Source organism: Balaenoptera acutorostrata, chromosome 17 (assembly GCF_949987535.1).
Source record: "Balaenoptera acutorostrata chromosome 17, mBalAcu1.1, whole genome shotgun sequence".
Classification (NCBI taxonomy): Eukaryota; Metazoa; Chordata; class Mammalia; order Artiodactyla; family Balaenopteridae; genus Balaenoptera; species Balaenoptera acutorostrata.
In genome coordinates, this window is record NC_080080.1 from 16478675 (window position 1) to 16500681 (window position 22007).

General features: G+C 37.6%; 1 protein-coding gene across 8 annotated transcripts in view; it reads right to left on the minus strand.

Annotated features, from left to right (window-relative positions):
• TBC1D31 (TBC1 domain family member 31) overlaps nucleotides 1–22007 on the minus strand; it is a 67073-nt gene that overhangs the window by 41804 nt on the left and 3262 nt on the right. For 4 of the 8 annotated variants that reach the window (XM_057532297.1, XM_057532299.1, XM_057532298.1 and 1 more), the window contains exons 2-6: nucleotides 21172–21318; nucleotides 17434–17549; nucleotides 13698–13876; nucleotides 6058–6209; nucleotides 3099–3258 (exon numbers count right to left, since the gene is read on the minus strand). In XM_057532297.1, the coding sequence (XP_057388280.1) occupies nucleotides 3099–3258; nucleotides 6058–6209; nucleotides 13698–13876; nucleotides 17434–17549; nucleotides 21172–21318 (754 nt within the window). Of the gene's footprint in view, nucleotides 1–3098; nucleotides 3259–6057; nucleotides 6210–13697; nucleotides 13877–17433; nucleotides 17550–21171; nucleotides 21319–22007 lie in introns of those variants that run through there. The other 4 variants (XM_007188848.3, XM_057532300.1, XM_007188850.3 and 1 more) reach the window with 4 other exon arrangements.

The following is a 22007-nucleotide window of genomic DNA, read 5'->3' on the forward strand; positions in this document are numbered from 1 at the left end:
AGACAACAGAAGCAAGAAAAACTACAATCCTGCAGCCTGTGGACCAAAAACCATAGTTACAGAAAGACAGAGAAGATGAAAAGGCAGAGGGCTATGTACCAGATGAAGGAACAAGAAAAAACCCCAGAAAAACAACTAAATGAAGTGGAGATAGGCAACCTTCCAGAAAAAGAATTCAGAATAATGATAGTGAAGATGATCCAGGACCTCGGAATAAGAATGGAGGCAAAGATTGAGAAGATGCAAGAAATGATTAACAAAGACCTAGAAGAATTAAAGAACAAACAAACAGAGATGACCAATACAATAACTGAAATGAAAACTACACTAGAAGGAATCAATAGCAGAATAACTGAGGCAGAAGAACGGATAAGTGACCTGGAAGACAGAATGGTGGAATTCACTGCTGCGGAACAGACTAAAGAAAAAAGAATGAAAAGAAATGAAGACAGCCTAAGAGACCTCTGGGACAACATTAAACGCAACAACATTCGCATTATAGGGGTCCCAGAAGGAGAAGAGAGAGAGAAAGGACCAGAGAAAATATTTGAAGAGATTATAGTCGAAAACTTCCCTAACATGGGAAAGGAAATAGCCACCCAAGTCCAGGAAGCGCAGAGAGTCCCATACAGAATAAACCCAAGGAGAAACACGCCGAGACACATAGTAATCAAAGTGGCAAAAATTAAAGACAAAGAAAAATTACTGAAAGCAGCAAGGGAAAAACGACAAATAACATACAAGGGAACTCCCATAAGGTTAACAGCTGATTTCTCAGCAGAAACTCTGCAAGCCAGAAGGGAGTGGCATGATATACTTAAAGTGATGAAAGGGAAGAACCTACAACCAAGATTACTCTACCCAGCAAGGATCTCATTTAGATTTGATGGAGAAATCAAAAGCTTTACAGACAAGCAAAAGCTAAGAGAATTCAGCACCACCAAACCAGCTCTACAACAAATGCTAAAGGAACTTCTCTAAGTGGGAAACACAAGAGAAGAAAAGGACCTACAAAAACAAACCCAAAACAATTAAGAAAATGGTCATAGGAACATACATATCGATAATTACCTTAAACGTGAATGGATTAAATGCCCCAACCAAAAGACATAGACTGGCTGAATGGATACAAAAACAAGACCCATATATATGCTGTCTACAAGAGACCCACTTCAGACCTAGGGACACATACAGACTGAAAGTGAGGGGATGGAAAAAGATATTCCATGCAAATGGAAATCAAAAGAAAGCTGGAGTAGCTATACTCATATCAGATAAAATAGACTTTAAAATAAAGAATGTTACAAGAGATAAGGAAGGACACTACATAATGATCCAGGGATCAATCCAAGAAGAAGATATAACAATTATAAATATATATGCACCCAACATAGGAGCACCTCAATACATAAGGCAACTGCTAACAGCTATAAAAGAGGAAATCGACAGTAACACAATAATAGTGGGGGACTTTAACACCTCACTTACACCAATGGACAGATCATCCAAAATGAAAATAAATAAGGAAACAGAAGCTTTAAATGACACAATAGACCAGATAGATTTAATTGATATATATAGGACATTCCATCCAAAAGTTATGTATATTAAAAAAAAGGGACGTCCCTGCCGGTCTAGTGGTTAAGGCTCTGTGCTTCCAGTGCTTCCACTGCAGGGGGCGTGGGTTCGATCCCGGGTCGGGGAACTAAGAACCCACATGCTGCATGGCTCGGCCAAAAAATAAATTAAAAAAACAAAAAACCAGGGCTTCCCTGGTGGCACAGTGGTTGAGAGTCTGCCTGCAGATGCAGGGGACATGGGTTCGAACCCTGGTCCGGGAAGATCCCACATGCCGCGGAGCAACTGGGCCCGTGAGCCACAGCTACTGAGCCTGCGCGTCTGGAGCCTGTGCTCCGCAACGAGAGGCCGTGACAGTGAGAGGCCCGCGCACCGCGATGAAGAGTGGCCCCCGCTCGCCGCAACTGGAGAAAGCCCTCGCACAGAAACGAAGACCCAACACAGCCAAAAATAAATAAATAAATAAATAAATTTATAAAAAAAAAAACAAAAACAAACAAACAAACAAACAAAACCAACAAGCAAACAAAAATGTTATTCAGTGCAGCATCATTTGTAACAGAAAAGGACTGAAAACAGGTTAAGTGCCCAATAATAAAGGACTGGTTATAAAAACCTATACATCTGTAAAAAAGAATGAAGTTCTGTACTGATATAGGAAAATCGTCAAGGTAAACTAAGTTAAGAAAAAACAAGGTAAAAAAAAATGGGAAAAACATAAGATTATATAACAGCAGTGGGTTAAGGAGAGTGAATAACTGGGCAAATGGGAGAAAAGAGTAAGACTTCACTTTATGCCTTTTTATATTTTTTTATGTTTTCAACCATGTGAAAGCATTATCTACTCAAAAAACTTAAAATAGATATGATACACACATATATTATACATAAATACACAAAACACACAACACACACACACACACACACACAATTTGTTAATGTGCAAGACCCAGGATAATTTAAGATAAGAAAGTTAAGGTTCAACTACTTGACTATTAAAGAGAAAGAAGGCGTGTGGCGGGGGGAGCACTTTGTAAACGAAGGCAAGATAGAAAAGACGTCTCATAGGATTGAGGCAGCCAGCTATAGAACACAGTGTAGCAAAGTGAGAACAGTTCAGTGCTAGTCCTACCTTTAATCCTTATACTTAAAGGAGTGTTGACAAGTCACTTTGTGTTTCTAAGCTTCAGCGTCACAATCTGTATAATGGTGAGAATACCTTCCCTGCCTACACTCAATGAATTCTTTAAGGATCAAATAAAAAACAGCATGCTTAATCACCCTGTAAACCATAAAGTATGACATAAAGTATACTGATTTTAGAAAAAGGGCAAATTATCAGTAATATACAGAACCTAAGATTTTTCCAGTTTTTCAGTTTAGACTCTTTACAAGTTATCAGCAATTTCAAAACCTTGTAACAATCAGGCTACAAGTTAAATAAGAGAACTAACAGTGTGTGAAAATTGATAACGATCTTTCCAAAAAAGTACAATGTTACTAACATTTATGTTACTAACCTGATTAGAACCAGCATCAAAACTATCAGGAAGAAATTCTAGATGGCGAATGGCTCGAACTTTGGTGGGCATCTGGATAATTCTAAATAGCTGTTTGGCTTCCAAGCACCACAAATGAAGATGATTCGATTTGCCCCCAGCAGCCAGGATTCGGCCATCTCTATATTTTAAAAAGGTGAGAAAGTAAGACGAGATGAATTATTTATAGCAGCACTGTCCAATCTGATCCAATATGATGATAGAATTGTTCTGTATCTATGCCGTCCAATGTAGTCACTGCTAGCCACATGTGATTACTGAGAACTAAAATATGGCTAGCGCTTCTGAGGAAATTAATTCTTGATTTTATTTTTTATTAATCTAAATAGTCCCAGGTATCCAGTGGCTACCATATAGGAAAACTCAGGTTTATAGTAGTTGTTTTTTTTTTTTTTTAACCTATTGTGCTAAGATACCAGCTTAACAAATATCTGTTTGATGACCTGACTGGGAGTTTCTGAGTAACATTTATATTTTATAGCATAATCTCAAAGTCACTTACTACTAACCAACTTTCTGTATTTTACATACGACTGTACTGAATTGATAATAGCATTGCTATATGAAAAACCAGAAAGCCCAAACTATTTTCCTGCCGAAGAAAGCTACTTTATGTTTAAAAGGTACAAAAAGAATAAGCTGTACTGATTTGCAAGGCTGTTGCTCCTTCATTCACAAAGGATTATAAAGTGTCTACTATAAGCTAGGTTTCACTCCAGGTGCCAGGGACACAGTGGTGAACAAAAAGACAGGTAAGATCCCTGCTCTCAGGGGATTTTCAGTCTAGAGGAAGGTAAAGAAACAAATAAATGAACTTGATATCAGCTGTCAAGTTCTTTAAAGAACTCTAAAACGAGGTAATGTTACAGAGCTGGGAAAGGAGGAAGATCTACTACATGAATGATGTGAATGGGCCAGTCATAGGGTGACTTGGAGAAAGAATTCCATGCTGGTCAGTATTCCTGACTGGCCAGAACAAAAATGTTGAGATAGATGTAAATAACAAAGAGAAGCCACACTCAAGTGTGGCTGGAACACAGTAAGGGGAAATAAGATGAGAAAAGAGAGGGAGGCCTAGACCAGAGGACAAAAGATCTCAGGGACATGGCAGGGAGGTGGATTTTCTAAGAGCAGCGGAAAGCCTTTTACGGGAGTTCAATAGGGAAATGACATGATCTGACTTAATGATTTGAGAAGACCACTCTATCTGCTTTGTAGACACTGACTTTAGGAAATGAGACTGAAAACAGGTAGACCAAATAAGGGAGCTATTACCGTAGCCTGAAAAAGAGTACGAAAGCTTGGACTGGGGTAATAGCTGTAGCAATGGACAAAAGAAACTAGACCAATTCAAGATACAGTTTGGTAGAGTTGATGGGATTTACTGATAACTCAGAAGAAGAGGGTGAGAGAAAGAGAGGAAATAACATCCATTAATATCTGGAAACAATGACCAACCCAGCCACAGTGAGAACCTAGCATCCAGATTAAGTGTCAATATATCATTTCCCACAAAAATAAACCCACACCCTTTAGAGAAATGGCTGATTCCAGGTTTGGGACAGGAAATACACAAGATAAGACTGGAACATCCTGTTGGACCAGAAAGAATGAGAAATATCACAGACAACTGGGGTTGTATCAAAAGGGTTCGTTCAAAGCCGACCTGAAGAGGATCCCACCGGTCAAAGATGAGAGTACTGGAGCATTACTAAGAATAATAACTTTAATGGGTCAAATCATGTCAACTGTGTTTAAGTCCATGAGCTTACAAAGATTAAAGACAAAAAACTTCATCGGCCACCTTTGAAGATGCCAATAAACCAATCCATTATTTTGGTGAAAAAAATTTTTTTTTAAAAATAGGAAGAAATCCAGCATTTATCCTGCCTTTCCTTTACAAACTGTACAGTAAAGTAACCAAAGAGTTGAGAGGCAGTTTCTTCCTTTTTTTTTTTTTTTTTAATTTTTATTGGAGTATAGTTGATGAGAGGAAGCTTCTTTCTATAGAAGGTTTTGGTTAATAAGGGAGAAGGAAAGACAGAATTAGAATAGCACCATTTGCTAACCTCCAATGAAACACACGATATCTAGGTAATGATCATCAATGGCCACTAATATCATAAGAGAAAGAGTTCTGTGCTCCTCTTGATGAAGGTACACAAACCGCCTACAATGTCTTCTTGCCCCCAAATCAAACCAGATCAAGATCAAGCCTCCAATTTATAGGAAATATAGGTGTAACCAGTTTATAGTAAATATAGATGAGAGAAGATCATATTAAACAGCGTAACAGGGATGCAAAGAGCAAAATCCAGAATATAGAAAACTACAGGACAAATGACCAGTTCTTTAACAAATAAACTGCAAGGAAAATATAAAAAGAGAGATATACCAACTGAGGCAATGTGTGAACCTTATTTTGTTCCTGACTTGAACAAACCAACCATAAAAAACAATTATTAGACAAATCAGGGAAATATGAATAACTAGATATATGATAATATTAAATTATGAATTTTTTAAAGTCTGATGATACTACCATGGTTATGTTTCAAAAAGGGTCCTATCCTTTAGAGATACACGCTGAAATATTTATGCATGAAATGATACACTTGGGCTTTGCTTTATGACGGTGCAGTAGAGAAATGGTAGGTAGAGTAATAGACAAAATAGGACTGGCTATTAGTTAATGCTTATTATGGCTAATGAGAGTACTAGCCTTGAGATTTCATGTACTTTTATATTTTTGTGTACATTTTCCACAATAAGTAAAAAACGTATTACCATATCTTAGATCATATCTAAGTTTGAAGGAAACTTTTGCTCATAGGACAATAAAATACTGAATGAAAATTTATAAAATTTCCCTGGAAGTTAAATTTCATAAAAATCCTCAGTGTCTTAAAGAGGACATTACCTGGTCACAGCAAACACTTTGTATAATATACTAGAGCTTTCAGGTGGAGCTGGCAATTGATATTTGCAAGCAAGAGTATCACATTCCCAGGCGAAGATGGAATTATCTTTAAAACAGCTGAGGATGGTATTACTTAATGGTAGAAAGAAAACCTAAAGAGGGAGAAAAAAAGTTATTGTTCATATAAGGATCATATAGTCCTCTTTAAATTTAAAATTTACAAGTAGTTAATTTTTCTGTCTTAAAATTATTTTTTCTTAAACTGGAGAAAAATACATTTACAACATATGACAGGGGAGAAAACTGATATTTTTACATACTATTATAAACTAAAAAGAAAAGGTAAACTCCTTTAAACAAAAAACAGGTGACTATAATGCCTAGGCTATTCATAAAACACTAGGAAACAATTTATTTAACCTTATAAAAGATTCAAATGAAAAGAAGATACCATTTTATGTGTATCAAATTTATTTTAAAAGAATGCACACACATATACATATACACAAACTATACATATACTAACATATGTATTATATTTATAAGCTATATACTAATATAAATACTATATTGAGTACTAACTACAGATAAGTGTTAAAAAATATTAAATGTTGGTGAAAGTACAGATAAAGGCACTGTCATACACTGCTGCTGGTAGTAAAACTGGTTAAAGATATTGTCTAACAGCTCAACAACCTTAAAAATCTCTCTCTTCTGAACTAGTCAATCTGCTAAGAGTTAATCCTTTGGGGAAAAAATCAGCAAAATGCTTTAAGATAAGTGTGTATAAACGTTTGCTAAGCATTATTTGTAAAAGTAAAAAGTTGAAAACAAATACATGATATTTTATTCGATTCAATTTATTTAATGGATAGATGAGACTAAATTGGTAGTGAAGTTGAAAATACCATTTTATTCTCCTACTTTCTATTTTTCTGTTACATAAGCAGTAAGCAATGCTTACTTTTGATAATATAAAATTTTTATTAAAGTTGACCAATATTTTCTCATAAGAGTTTCAATGGCCTCAAATATAATTTTGTGTGTCATCTGTGTAAAACACACAAAGTGAGGTAGGAAAGGAAGCAAAGAAGGAAAGAAAATGAAAAAAATTCAGTGTCCTAAGGACAAATATTCCTTCCTATCCTCTCAAAATACTGGGTTGGCCAAAAAGTTGGTTCAGTTTTAAGTAAAAATAAAAGACACATTTTTCATTTTCATCAAGAACTTTATTGAACAACATATTCATTAACCAAACGAACTTTCTGGCCAACCCAATAAAACCCCAGAAAGAGCTTTGAGACATTTCACACGGTTTGATCATTAGTTACAGCTCTAGCTATTTATTCTTTTTTTCCCTTATTTTTTCCTCGATATAGCTTTGGTCTTATACTTCACTCCTCTTTTGAATTACAGAATAATTATAATTTCTTTATACATATGCCTGCCCAAAGGAAATCGACCCAGAGACTCTATGCATGGGACCCCAAACACTGTGGACAAAACTAAACAAGAGATGTGTCATCCTTCACAGCTGCCTTGGGATGAAGACCCTTGGTTGGTTTCTGAGAGGGCAGAGGTCTTGTCTATCTTGTTTATTTTTGTGTAGTCAGTGCTGAGCACAATGACAAGAATGTAGTAAAGGTGCTCAACAGTATTTGTTGAATAAATGAATGAATGAACCTTTTTCTGAGTTGTACAGTATATGTATGTCCATCTTTAACAGTTAATGCTGAGTTCCAGGTATTTATTCTTTCCCATCCAGACCAGCCTTCTTAACTGCATTATACCTTATTGCAACACTTTACATTTGAACGTATCTTGTTGTTTCTACTGGTGTGTCTTTACAAGCTTTATTATTTTTAAAATATGTGATTTTCTGTGTTGGCGAGAGAGAGGGGCAGGGACTCACAAGGAGGCAGGGCACCTTTAAGGATTTGTTACCTCTTATTCCGACCCCTGATCTATCACACACCTTCACAATTTTACTGGCGTCAGAGGGAGTGCTACATTCCTTGGGGATGAAGTGTTCAGCGTCTATAGCACTGGATTGGAGTGTCTCTGAGTATTCAGAATCTGGATATAACCGTCGTCACAGTAATGAGAGAGAGCTGTCCTGGGGAAAAGCAGCATCGACACCGCATCTACCATGGCTTTCCCCAGTGTTACAAAAATAACGGGTCAATAAGGTATCTACATGAAATACCGTAGCCTTGCAACAAATTTGTGTTATTGTCACCCAGTCTATTTCATACATATAATTAGGAAATGATTCTGATAGTTAACGACATTATTGTAAGAATTTTAGGGAATTGTAAATATATATATATTTACATATATACTAGTATCTGTTTTTTGATAAAAGTGCTAAAAAAACATACATACACACATATAAAATATACTATGGAACATACTGGGTAATTAGAACAATCTACTAAGGACTAAAGCTAGTAAGACAGTAAAAAATGGTAACTCAACTACATCAGGTGCTGATGCCCTTGCCTCATCCAACTCCTCCTCGCTTTTGTCCTGAGCTCACTCTGTCAAAGACAATCTGGTAGGTCTTTTGCCAGTTTCATTATGTTAAGAAGATTTGTAATATGAAGGTCTTACAGAAAGAATTTGCAGTGAATAATTATAATCTATAATGAATGCCCTAAAACACTGTTTCAAATCTGATGTCAAAAAAAGTGACTTGAAATTTTTATTATAATTAGCAATATTTTTCTAGAAAAGTAATAAAGTTTATTCCTACTGGGAGAAGCAAAAGCTTAAAAGTAAATGGGGCTTCCCTGGTGGCGCAGTGGTTGAGAGTCTGCCTGCCAATGCAGGGGACACGGGTTCGAGCCCTGGTCTGGGAGGATCCCACATGCCGCAGAGCAGCTGGGCCCGTGAGCCACAGTTACTGAGCCTGCGCGTCTGGAGCCTGTGGTGCGCAACAAGTGAGGTCGCGGTGGTGAGAGGCCCACGCGCTGCGATGAAGAGTGGCCCCCACTTGCCACAACTAGAGAAAGCCCTCACACAGAAACGAGGACCCAACACAGCCATAAATAAATAAATAAAATAAATTAAAAAAAAAAAAAAAGTAAATGAACATCAGCTGCTATTTTGAGGCATAGCTGTGATAGATTGTTGCCGACATGATTATTCATTACTAGATTTGTGATTTTAATTGCCAGATTTTAATGATTATAAAATTGTTCCTAATGAATCATGTCATTATTTATATAGTGTCATCTCCTGACAAACATAAAATGCTTAGAAAAAACTTCAAAAGCACTAACAAAATATACTCTTTGGAGGGTTGGCTGCAGTTTTTCCTTACAAAATATGAAAATACTAGCCTTCCCAATTCACTTTTGAGAGGTATGTGAGTTCTTTCCAAAGTTTAAAGAGTTCAGAATAGTAATAAGAGAAAGTTAAGGTCAAATGTACAATTCAGCAAAAATTTAGTGAGTGCCCAGTGTATACAGAGACTGAGTAAATTCAGTAACACACTATTCAATGTTTTCTGATACCCATCACAAAACCTTTTCTGATACATACTGAACGACAGTAATTAGAAATCTCAGGATTTGTTCCAAAATCTTTAACTAAAGAGCTAAATATCTTACCTCCAAGTATCAAAAAAAAAATCAAAATTTCCTAATTTGAAGAAATGTAATTGGTCTACCTGAGAGGCAGTATGGCGTAATGGAATGACTTCAGAGTGAAACAAGCTTCGGTTCAAAACTGCAACCCTTTCATAAACTATGTGACACTTTCTGAAGTGCAGTTTCCCCAATTGTAAAATGAGAATAATAGTATCTACCTTTTAGGATTATTTAAGCTTAAAAATAACAAAACAAAGTGTTAAGTACATAGTAAGGACTCAACAATTGGTATCTATTACTATTAGTGTTAATTACCGCTATTGCTAGGTACAAAAATCAGTGGAAAGAGGATGGAGTGGTAAGTTCTTTAAAAACATTTTGAAATCAAAGGTCTGTAGTTCCTTATCTGAAACCTTTAGGGACAGATGTGTTCCAGAATTCAGAATTACTTCCAATTTGAGAAAGGTAATATAATGCATATTCTGTAATATTATGTAGAACCCCCAGTGACCTGGAGCAATACTCCATACTCAAACATATTAATATTTCAGCCTCATGTCAATTTAGTTCAGATTTTGCTGCTAGATGAATTCCAATCAGATTTTGCCACAAAATGAGTCATTAAAAAACATCTGGGTTTCTGAGTTGCTAATAAGGGATTGTGCATCTATTTAATATAGTTCAAAAGAAAAAGAATACAGTTCCCTTATAGCTTTTTAAGAAGATATGTAATTGCACTGAGATAATCCCATAATAAAGCTACATAACAGATAACAATAATAAATAATAACATTAACGACAATATAGAAATAGCAGCTGCAGCTAACTTGTACTAAGCACTTACTATAAACAAGCATCGTGCTAAGTGCTTTGCATAGATTATCACATTCAGTCCTGAAACTAACCCTGAGGTAAGCACTATTACTATTTTCATCTTACACACAAGGTAAACAGCTTGTCAAAAAAGTTTAATGTGAATCTACTCAAGACTTTAGACCTAAATTCAAGTTTACAAGAAATACAGGTGAGAGAACAAGTTAAATGACATAATGAGGAAACAGTAAGACACATCCAGAATGTGGGGCATTTTTCAACACAACTAACTGGCCTGGTCTCTCAAAAAAAAATAAATTCATGTTATGGGAAAAAAAGAGAAAAGGTAGGAGACCGTTTTAGATGAAAAGAGCCATCATAAAATGAAACCCATAGCATCATGTGTCACCATGTGTCATCAAGGGGAAAAAAAATCACAAAACTTTTATTTAAAATATAAAATCAGGGACTTCCCTGGTGGCACAGTGGTTAAGAATCCATCTGCCAATGCAGGGGACATGGGTTCAATCTCTAGTCCAGGAAGATCCCACATGCCACGGAGCAACTAAGCCCGTGTATCACAACTACTGAGCCCACGTGCCACAACTATTGAAGCCCGCTTGCCTAGAGCCCGTGCTCCACAACAAGAGAAGCCACCACAATGAGAAGTCTGTGCACCGCAGTGAAAGAGTAGCCCTCGCTCGCAGCAACAAAGACCCAGCACAGCCAAAAATAAATAAGATGAATAAATTTATATTAAAAAAAAAAGTATAAAAGCAGAAACTGCAATAAAAATATAAGTTTAATAAAAACTTGATAAGAATAAAACTTTTACTTTAAGATTAGTTTATAACTATTTCCTATTTTCAACAGAATAAGCCAGGAGTGATAACCACCTGACTCATCTCCAGTCCTTGTATGGCCCAGGAGAGAATGGCTTTTACATTTTAAAATTATTTCATTTCAGATGGTTATGTAAGTACACACATAATATCCTCAATTTTTTTTTTTAATTTTTTAATTTATTATTTATTTATTATTTTTATTTTTGGCTGTGTTGGGTCTTCGTTTCTGTGTGAGGGCTTTCTCCAGTTGCGGCAAGTGGGGGCCACCCTTGATCGCGGTGTGCGGGCCTCTCACTATCGCGGCCTCTCTTGTTGCGGAGCACAGGCTCCAGACGCGCAGGCTCAGTAGTTGTGGCTCACGGGCCCAGTTGCTCCGCGGCATGTGGGATCTTCCCAGACCAGGGCTTGAACCCGTGTCCCCTGCATTGGCAGGCAGATTCTCAACCACTGCGCCACCAGGGAAGCCCAATATCCTCAATTTTGCTCTTGGCCAGCAAAACCAAAAATGTTTACTATCTGGTGTTTTGAGGAAAAGTTTGCTGGTAACTTAGAGACTATGATGTTCTATTATTTTCGAATATACTTAAATGTATACTGCATACTGTATTCACATTTACTACATTTAATTTTATTCTCTTATCACAAACATTTGGAATCCTATTTTTTAAACTAAAATGTCTGAATGACCAAGGCAAGGCTAAAATTGGCAACTATTCCATGTATACTAATTCTAATTTCATGGTAAAAAGAACAGATGGTTTTTGTGTCATTGTTTCATGACTGTTTCCACTGTGGGTTCAACTTTCAATGTTCTCTACCTTAGAATTTAAAATTCAATTTAAGTATTAAAGCAGTTAAAGAATAAAAGACCTACTAAGGCATTTGGCCTAAATACCTGATGAGTAAGCTGGCTATAGCTTTTATCTTTTTTTTTTTTTTTTTTTTTTAGGAGCCAATTGTGAATCCGTGTTGGATCTGTTTCTTTGATTTTTTTCTTTTTTTTAATTTATTTTTATTTATTTATTTTTGGCTGTGTTGAGTCTTTGTTTCTGTGCGAGGGCTTTCTCTAGTTGTGGCAAGCGGGGGCCACTCTTCATCGCGGTGTGCGGGCCTCTCACTATCGCGGCCTCTCTTGTTGCGGAGCACAGGCTCCAGACGCGCAGGCTCAGTAGTTGTGGCTCACGGGCGTAATTGCTCCGTGGCATGTGGGATCCTCCCAGACCAGGGCTCGAACCCGTGTCCCCTGCATTAGCAGGCAGATTCTCAACCACTGCGCCACCAGGGAAGCCAACTTTTATCTTTTTTAAATTATTAAGATCTCTGAGATTTCCGTGGAGACTACAAAATAAATTTTTGGTTGACATGCACTGCTAGCTGTTCATGTTAATAACCAAGAAATTAAAAGCAATACTGCATGTATAATATAACCTGAAGCAAAATAAGTAAATGGGAGATGCAGACAATCCTGAAAATAGCATTTACCTAATCAAATAGAAGAAAAAAAAAACCTGAAAAGCAAAAGAAATGGATATTTTAAAAAGTGATATATGTGTACAATGGAATACTGATCAGCAATAAAAGGAACAAACTACTGATACACACAACAGCACGGATGAATCTCAAAAACATGACGTTGAATGAGAAAAGCTTTTACACATACCATTACTGACCAGCTCTACTTATGTGAAATTTTAGAACAGATAAAACTAACCTATGGTGGAAAAACATCAGAGGAGTGCTTACCTGGGAAGGGATATAATGGAACTTCCTGGGATGATGGTAATAATAGGTCTGCACATGTTACAAAAGTGTATGTATTTGTCAAAACCTAATAAATGAATACTTAAAGATTTGTGCATTATACACAAATTTTACATTAACAAATACTGAACCCAATTAAATGTAGTTAATTAAATGCAGGCTTAAAGCATTGATGGGCAAGCACTGATGTCTGCAATTTACTTTAAAATGAAAAAAAAAAGAAAAGATGAGTTAATAAACAGAGGGACAGAAAGATGGATAGATCCATAATATAGTTTACTAACATGTAAGTGCAGTAAAGTATAGTATAGTAGGATCTAGACCACGGGTGTACATGTGTTTACTGTGAAATTCTTACAAATCTGCTATATATTTGAAATTTTTCATAATTGGGTTAAGAAATAAAACAAAATCAACCAGCTAAGTAAAAACTAACACCTAACTAAAGTTGAAGTTACACACTATAATAATAATTAAAAAAAAAAAAAAAAAGGTTTGCTTGTTGCTGAGTTATGAAGGCATAGCTAAGTGGGACAGACTGAACCATTACTTACTATATCTATATTCTGCTGATCAAGAAACTAGCCTGAGAAGCACAACAGACCAAGATGTGTCCCGCTTCACTGACCTTTTGTATACCCACAGACTGGAGAATATTCAGCTTTCTTTTTCTTTGGAAGGTATCCAAGTCCCATAGCTGTGCTGTATCAGAAGAAGTAGTGATGGCGTATCTCCCGGATGCGTGCACAGAGATCGAGAACACTGATGATTCATGTCCTCTCATCCAGCTAACTAGCTCCCTGGTGACTGGGGGAAAAAGGAAAACAGTTATACAGGTCAAACCCTGTATTTCATCCGAGAACTGATTCAGTGGATGGCTAGGGATTATATGAGGTCCCTCCAGCTCCGTTAACATCTAAAAAAGAATGGATGCCGGTGGCTGGTTGATGAAGTGCACCGTAGGACATGTTAGTAACATGTGTAACACCGAGGTTGGAGGGGAGGAGGCCGAAAGGGGGTTTAAGAACAGCCTTGAATGTGACGTGATGGAGTCTGGGCTTTCTCTTGAAATAGTTTTACGCAGAAGAATACCATATCTGGTCTGTTTCAGAAAGGACTTTGAAGATATGGTGGATATACTAGAAAGGAGGAAGAGATTACAAAATGACTAGTTTATCTGTTGCTGTAATAACCCAGTCAGGAGATAAGGAGGGTCTATACTAAGAATGTGGCAATGGAGAAAGGAACAAACTCAAGAGCTACAAAAGAAATATCAAAGGACTCAGTGATTAAATGGATGTGTTGAGACAAAAGAGGAGTTGAGACTCCAGTGGCTCCGGTTTAGTTCCATAAGCAGGTGGTGATTCTACTACCTGACATAAATACACAAGGAGGGACAGACTTAGCAGTGTGAGAAGAGGTAACAAATTTGATTTTTAAAATTGATTTGGTGTGTGTACGTGTGTGTGTGACACACAAGCAGAGAAAACAGTCTGGTAGAGAAAACAACAAAACTCTTCATAATAATTATCAATGGGTAATAAAATTACAGTGATTTTTACTTTCTCTTTACGTTTTTCTGTGTCTCCAAGTTTTCTATAATAGGCATGGTATACTTTTGTGGTCAGATTTTTTTCCTCCAGAAAGATGGAAGTGGGGAGAACAGTCAGAAAGCAAGATGTAAATCTGGGAAACATTAAGACACAGAGTAGGTCAAAACTGAAGATAGAGGAACAGATAAACCCTTGGGAAGGGAGGAGTGGTTTCCAAACACCAGTCTGAAGTCTGGCATTACTCAATGATCAATTTTTCATTGGCCTTCAGTGAAATGAGAAAAGGATAACGTAATGAGTTTTTCATAAAGTTAAGTTTAAAGTACTACCTTTTAATCTATTGTATCCTTCTATGTTTAAAAAAAAATCCCTTGTTTTATGAAATGAAGTTATATTGTTTTTTTTCCAATGTCAATCAGCAAAATTAAAAGTTGACAACCTATGTTGGTTCCTCTACTTTTTCTTTTTAATTGGGTCAAATGCCCAAAAGTCTAGGAACCACTAAAAGAACCCAGAAAAGAAAGAGTTGGAAAAGTAGAACCAAGAGAGGTAACAGTAGAAAACTAAGACTCTTGAAGTAACCCAAAGTGTTAAAAGCTATGGAGAAACAAAATGAAAAGGATAAAGAGGATTTACACAATCAGAGGTTACTAAAGACCTTGGAGACAGCAGTCTTGGAAGCCTGGATGGGGGGACTAAGCGTCAGAATCCATCACTGGATGCTGTGAAGAAGCAGGATTTGGCAGCAAAGAAAGGGAGGTAGTTGGGGAAGCAGAGACGGCATCTGAGGAAGGGGCTTGGCTAACAGGGGTTTCCATAAGACAGAAGACACTATAAAAAGATAAAACTAAGACGAGAGGAGAGAATGGATAAAATCCGAGGAAACCAATCACACAGGAGTTTAAAGACTTAGTTTTTCAGAACTTCAGTGACAGCAGTGTTTGTAATATCAAAAATTGGAAACAGTTTAAAGTCCATCAATAGGTAATAGGCTAAATAATTATGGTATTGCAAACATTTATAGAGTATGATTACTAAGTACTGATCTTAAATATATAAAATTTTCATGTGGTAAGGAAGTGATTCCACCAAACAATAGGATGATCATATATTTGTTAGAGTGTAAAAAAGGTATATGCATAGAAAACAGATTGGAAAGATCAGTCCCTGTTATAAAAACACTGACTGTGTCTCTGGGCATTACCGCAGGATGACTGCCTTTTCTTCCTGCATGTGTGGTGAGAGGGTACTAGTGATTAAGACCAGGGACCCTGAAGCTTGACTCCGAGATTAGGAATCCTGGCTCCACCGCTTACCAAGCTGTGGGCACTTAGTCAAGTTACTTTTGTGCCTCAATTTCCTCATCTGCAAAATGGGCATAACAAGAGTATCCATCTTTGTCGGTTAGTATGATGAGTAAAATTAATTAATATGTATAAAATCATAGAACAGTACCTGGCAAGGAGTAAACACTATATAAGTGTTAGCTATCACTATTACTACCATTCTTATTATTATTTATAATTTTTCTAAATATTATAATACATAGGTTACATTAATAACAAGAAAAAACAATGCAGTTGAGATTTTTTTTTCTTAATAATAAGTTCAGTTTACAGAACTCTAAGTTCTCTATTAAAAAATATAATGTGGAATAGGGCTTCCGTGGTGGCGCGGTGGTTGAGAGTCTGCCTGCCAATGCAGGGGACACGGGTTCGAGCCCTGGTCTGGGAAGATCCCACATGCCGCGGAGCAACTAGGCCCGTGAGCCACAATTACTGAGCCTGCGCGTCTGGAGCCTGTGCTCCGCAACGAGAGAGGCCACGATAGTGAGAGGCCTGCGCACCGCGATGAAGAGTGGCCCCCGCTTGCCGCAACGAGAGAAAGCCCTCGCACAGAAACGAAGACCCAACACAGCCATAAGTAAATAAATAAAAAAATAAAATTAAAAAATATATATATATATAATGTGGTATAAAATACATAGGTTATATTTAAAAAGTGTTTATTCTTGTACCTGTGTAGTAAGGAATTTGGCCTTCAAAGAGAGGTATGGCCTTTTGTCCAGGCTCCAAGGAGGCAACCTCTAAACCCTTGGAATTACTCCAGTGGTAGGAGTGTCTTTGTTATTTGTGGTAGGTCCCTGGACAACAGCAGATGGCTTATGCTAAGGAGAGAACCTCAGAGTGGGGACTGGCCACACCAGAAAGACCAACCATGCGAGTGACTGGAAGGTTGGGGCTTTCGGCCACATGATGTCAGCCCAACCTCCAGAGAAGAGGAGGGCTGGACATGGAGTTTAATCAAGTGGGCAATAATCCAATCATGCCTATGTTATGGAGCGTCAATAAAAACTCTGGAAGTCAGAGCCTGGGTGAACTTCCCGGTGTGGCAATACTCGGTGCGGATGCCCACACATTGATGCCGGGAGGGTAATGTGTCTCTGGGGACAATGGAAGCTTCTCTTTTGTGAGCCTCCCAGATTCCACCCTATGCGTCTCTTCCTTTGGCTAGTTTTAATTTGTATCCTTTCACTACATCAAAACTATAACCATCAGCATAGTGCTTCCCTGAATTCTGTGAGTCATTCTAGTGAACTCCCAAACCTGAGGGTAGTTGTGGGGAACCCTGAGTTTGTAGTCTGTTGATCTGATGTGAGGATGGCCCTGGGACCCCCAAACCTGTGGCTAGTGTCTGAAGTGAGGGTCATCGGGTGGGGTCTGGTCCCTCAGACTACACAGATCAGCCAACTCCTTGCAGTATTTCTGTCTACATTTCACTCTGCTTCAAAAGAGAAACAGGACTTCTTACCTGTATCGAAACATTTAATAGAATAATCAGCTAACGCCACAAGGAATTCAGACTTCCTATGAAGATTAAAGGCCAGAGCTGTGCAAGCTTGCGATGTTCGCTGAACAAGATTAAACCTATGAAGAGATGACTGCGTTAGTATCAGAAACTCTTCCAATAATTGTAAAAATTTCACAATGGAGGAGTCCTTAGAGATGAAGAAAATGAAACCCAGAAAAATGAGCTCCCATTTTGGCAGAACAAAAACAGATTACGAAGAGTGCTACCTGCTGTGTAAAGGAGTTTGGATTTTACTTACACAGAATGGGAAGCCATCAAGAATTTTTGAGCACAGCAGAATCATGGTCAGGCATGCCTTTCAGGAAGAGGATCCTGGCAGAGATGGCAAATGGACAGGGGGACAAGAAGAGATGACTAAGAAAGCTACTACAGAGACTCTCAACCAGAGTTACGGGTATAAAATGGAAATGACGAACAGGAGAGGTGTCAGAAGTCAAGTGGAGAAAGGCCTGGTGATGCATGGAACGCGGGGTGAAGAGGGAGGAATCAGGAATTCCTCACACGTGAAATGAAGATAATTAAAGATGTCTCATAAGGTTGTTGCGGCAGTTAAATGAAATAATATCTGATGATTAAATGAAATAATGTATGTTAAGTGCTTAGCAGAGTACTTGGCACCTAGCCAGAGTTTCATTTACCAAAAAATGAAGTTTTCAAGCTTAGGCAAAAGAGGAACACACGTGGGGGTAGGAAATAATCATTCTGGTTTTAAACATGTAGCGTTTAAGGCCCTTGAAAAGCATTTAGAGCCGTGCCGTCCAAAAGAAATGGAATGCAGGCCACAGGCATAATTTAAAATTTTCTAGGAGCCACAGAAAAAGAGTAAAAAGAAACATATGAAATTAATCTTAACATATTTAACTTAATTCACTGTGTATCTAAAATATTATCGTTTTTAACATTTCATTAATAAAAAACTGTTAGAGATATTTTACATTTTTTTTTTTCATAGTAAGTCTTCAAAACCCATCTCAGTTTGGACTAGCCACCTCTCAGGGGCTAAAGAGCTCCGTGCAGCTAGTAGCCACTGCATTAGACAGGCCAACCTAGAAGCTCCTCAGTGGGTGGCAGAAGCAGGTCTGAGTTAACAATGTTACGTGGCAGCTGAAGTCTGAGGCTTGATGGTGATCAGATTATTAAAGAGAACACCTAGAATATGGAGGGAAGCAGGCCAGGGACAGATGCCCAAACAGAACTGAAAAGAGACCACTGGATTAGGCGATTAGGAAGACGGAGCCCACTGCGGTGGGCTTTAGGATCAGACAGGCCTGACTTCAAGTCACAGCTACGCCACTTACACCTCTGCCCAGATGTGAATATTTACAGAGAGAAAAGGGACAGTGGACAGAATAAAAGAGAGGAATACTCATGGTGCAAAGCCCTAAGGGCAGCCATAGAAGATAGAGATTAGCGCTGGAAGACATTAGGATCACCTATTTCTACAAATGAAGTGGCAAGGAGTTACGGATGGTTGAACTTACAGATATATTTGAGGTTGTGATGGGGGAGAAGAAAGGGAAGCTTGAGGGCGTCTATTTTCTCATGAATTAGGAGGCTAGGCAGTCAGAATCAGAGTAGAGTCTGAACATACGGAATCATGGAAATTGGTAAAAGTTTGGAATATTCAGAGAAGAATGGGAAAAGTAAATGACAATAGATATAAGCAAATGAAGTACTAGCATCACTGATGCTGAAGTTCATTACTCTGTAATGGAGTCAATCAACAATTATTTTTATTTTGTTTAGTCTGTTATTTTCTTTAGCGGGAGCAAAGAAGAGACAGGTGTATTGATTTAAGATTGGGAACTGGCTGGGTAGGTTAGCGAGAATAAAGGGTGGGAAAACCGTGACCATTATTTTTTTGGTAAGGAGTAGAAACAATGATTAACAGATTTCTACCTAGAAAATCACAGATAGATAAATCATATATGACCTCTTCTTTCCCTGAACTATTTGAGAATAAGTTACTGAGATCATGTTTCCTACAGACAAGGAAATTCTCCTATATAATCATAATATAACCATCAAAATTAGAAAATTACATTTATATATTACTACCATCTAATCCCCAGACCCCAGTTTTGCCCATTGTCCTAATAATGTCCTTTACAGCAAAGGGACCAGTCCAGGTCCAAGCCTTGACTTGCCACGTGTCTAGGCTCCCTCCGTCTGGAATAGTCTTGTCTTTCCACAACTTTCATGACCTTGACCCTTATGAAGATCACAGGCCAGTCTTGTTCTACAATGCCCTTCATTCAGCTTTGCCTGCTGATTCTACTGATTAGACTCAGGTTGCCTGTCTTTGGTAGGCAGGACTATCAGAGAAGCAACACTGTGTTCTTATCACTGCACCCTATAAGGTGGCACACAAACTTTTATTTGTCCCACTACTGGTTAATTTAATTTTAATCATTTGATAAGGTGGTGTTTGCCAGGTTTCTTCACTGTAAAATTACTCTCTTTTTCCTCTTTAATTAATAAATATTTTGTGGGGAGGTACTTTGTAACTATGCAAATATCTATTCTCATTAAACTAATTGTTTGTTGATTACAGCATGAATTCACGAATTTCTATTTTATTCAGTGGGTTATGACCCATCACTATCATTTATTCTGAAACGCAAATTGTCTCCAATCTGCCCAGAGAGAGCTCCTTCAAGCTGACGTTTATGTCTTTTTGACACATCCCCATCATTCTCAGAAAAAGTCCTTCTTTCTGGCTACAAAGTGTTCCAGGCTCATCTTGTACTCTCCCTGCCTCCATCCTGAAACTGGCTATTTCTGCAAGGATCCCTGATTTCTTGTAACAGAGAGTGATATTTAGAAAAGAACTGGGCACTAGGTATATTCATTACTACTGTGGTGTTATTGCTCCCAGGTCCTATGAGTGGACAAAGCTAGGAAATACATGTACATATAATTCATTCACTTTCTCATACACACACCTCTGTTCATTTCTATTTCTGTCTATGTATGCTCAAAACCAGGAGTTCACACAGATATACCCAATTACAATCCAGTTCCACAGGGTTCAGTCGAGTTTCCTCCATTTCCATGTTTGTAACTCCCCTTTCCAATAGTGAGGAATCTGGCCCCCATCATCCTCAGTCTATTTATTCATTTGACCAAACCTCCCCTCTTTCCCATGACTGCCCTGCCCCCAGGCAGACAGGTTCTGACTCTGGCTGGGCTAACACAGTTTTCCCTCCCACCCACTCACTCTCACTGCACAGATGCCTGCCTTAATCAATCCCACCTAATTGCTTTTTCACTAATTGTTCAGCAAAGGAAGAGAAGACGAGGAAGAGTGAAGATCAATTCTTTAAAACTCCTAGATCTAGTATACTGACAATAATGTACAAAGAAAACTGTGTTCTTTCTAAACAACTGACAGACATTAACTGATAAATTAGCAATAATAAAATTTTAAATTTAAGGGAAAAAAAGCTACTAGAGATGCTGTTAAAACCAGAACTTTAATTCTCTGAAAAAAAAAATCTAACCATTTTATCTTTCTATTCTTTCTCACGTTACTCTACCAACACTTAGGACAGAGTTTTACAAAGTGCCTGAAATACAGTAAGAACTTAATAAATCTTTCTGAATGAATAATTAATAGCAGGTACTAAAATAGTCAAGGAATTAATTACTTGGTAAATATCCAAAGTATCTGCTCACCTGTTTCCATACAAGTCAAAAACATAGATATTTCCTTGATGGTCCCCAGCAATTAAAGAATCACCTGAGCTATCAAAAGCCACATTCAAAAACCGTAAAACTTTGGGCAGGTAGTCAGAAGTGTTGTGAATGATGTTCACTATAATTCTGTCAAAAAAACAAAAACAAAACCCATTAAATTCTATGTCAAGCATTACTTGTTGTCATGAAAACTATGGATTTTGTAGTAGGCCGCACTAATGTTGAAGTTTTCTGCCTACCCCATCTTCCCTCTCCTCCTGCTGCTGTTCCTCTGCCTCTCCTAGAAGCAACCCTACAAGGATTTCTGAAAACTGTCCAGGAAGCTATTGTCAAAGTAGCTACCATTCATTTATTTATCAGATACCTGAAAACCCAGGGTGTCAGACACTGAACAAGCCAGGAGCTAAAAGTAGTTGATAGACAGGGGCCCTGCCCTCAGGAAGCTTTCAGTTTAGCAGTAAAGACAGACACTAAAAAATATAAACACACACATGAAGAGATTTATAAACTGTGATTAAGTCATAGACAACCGGATATGATAAGAAAATGTATTTTTGATTGAGTAGTTGAATTGTTACATCAAGCAACAGACCCATGATAAAAACAATGAAGTAATTAGTGAAAAGTAGTGAGTTTTATATAAATCACAAGCTACCATATGTAAGAAAAATTTCAATTCAATATCCTAATTTTAAGATATCCTAATGAGATTTTTTTTGTGTGATTACAGAATGTTCCAAGTGTACATGAGTTTTATTTTCAGGTACATTTGTCTAAAGCGATTATTTTTTGAGAGGAAGATCATGTACCATGTA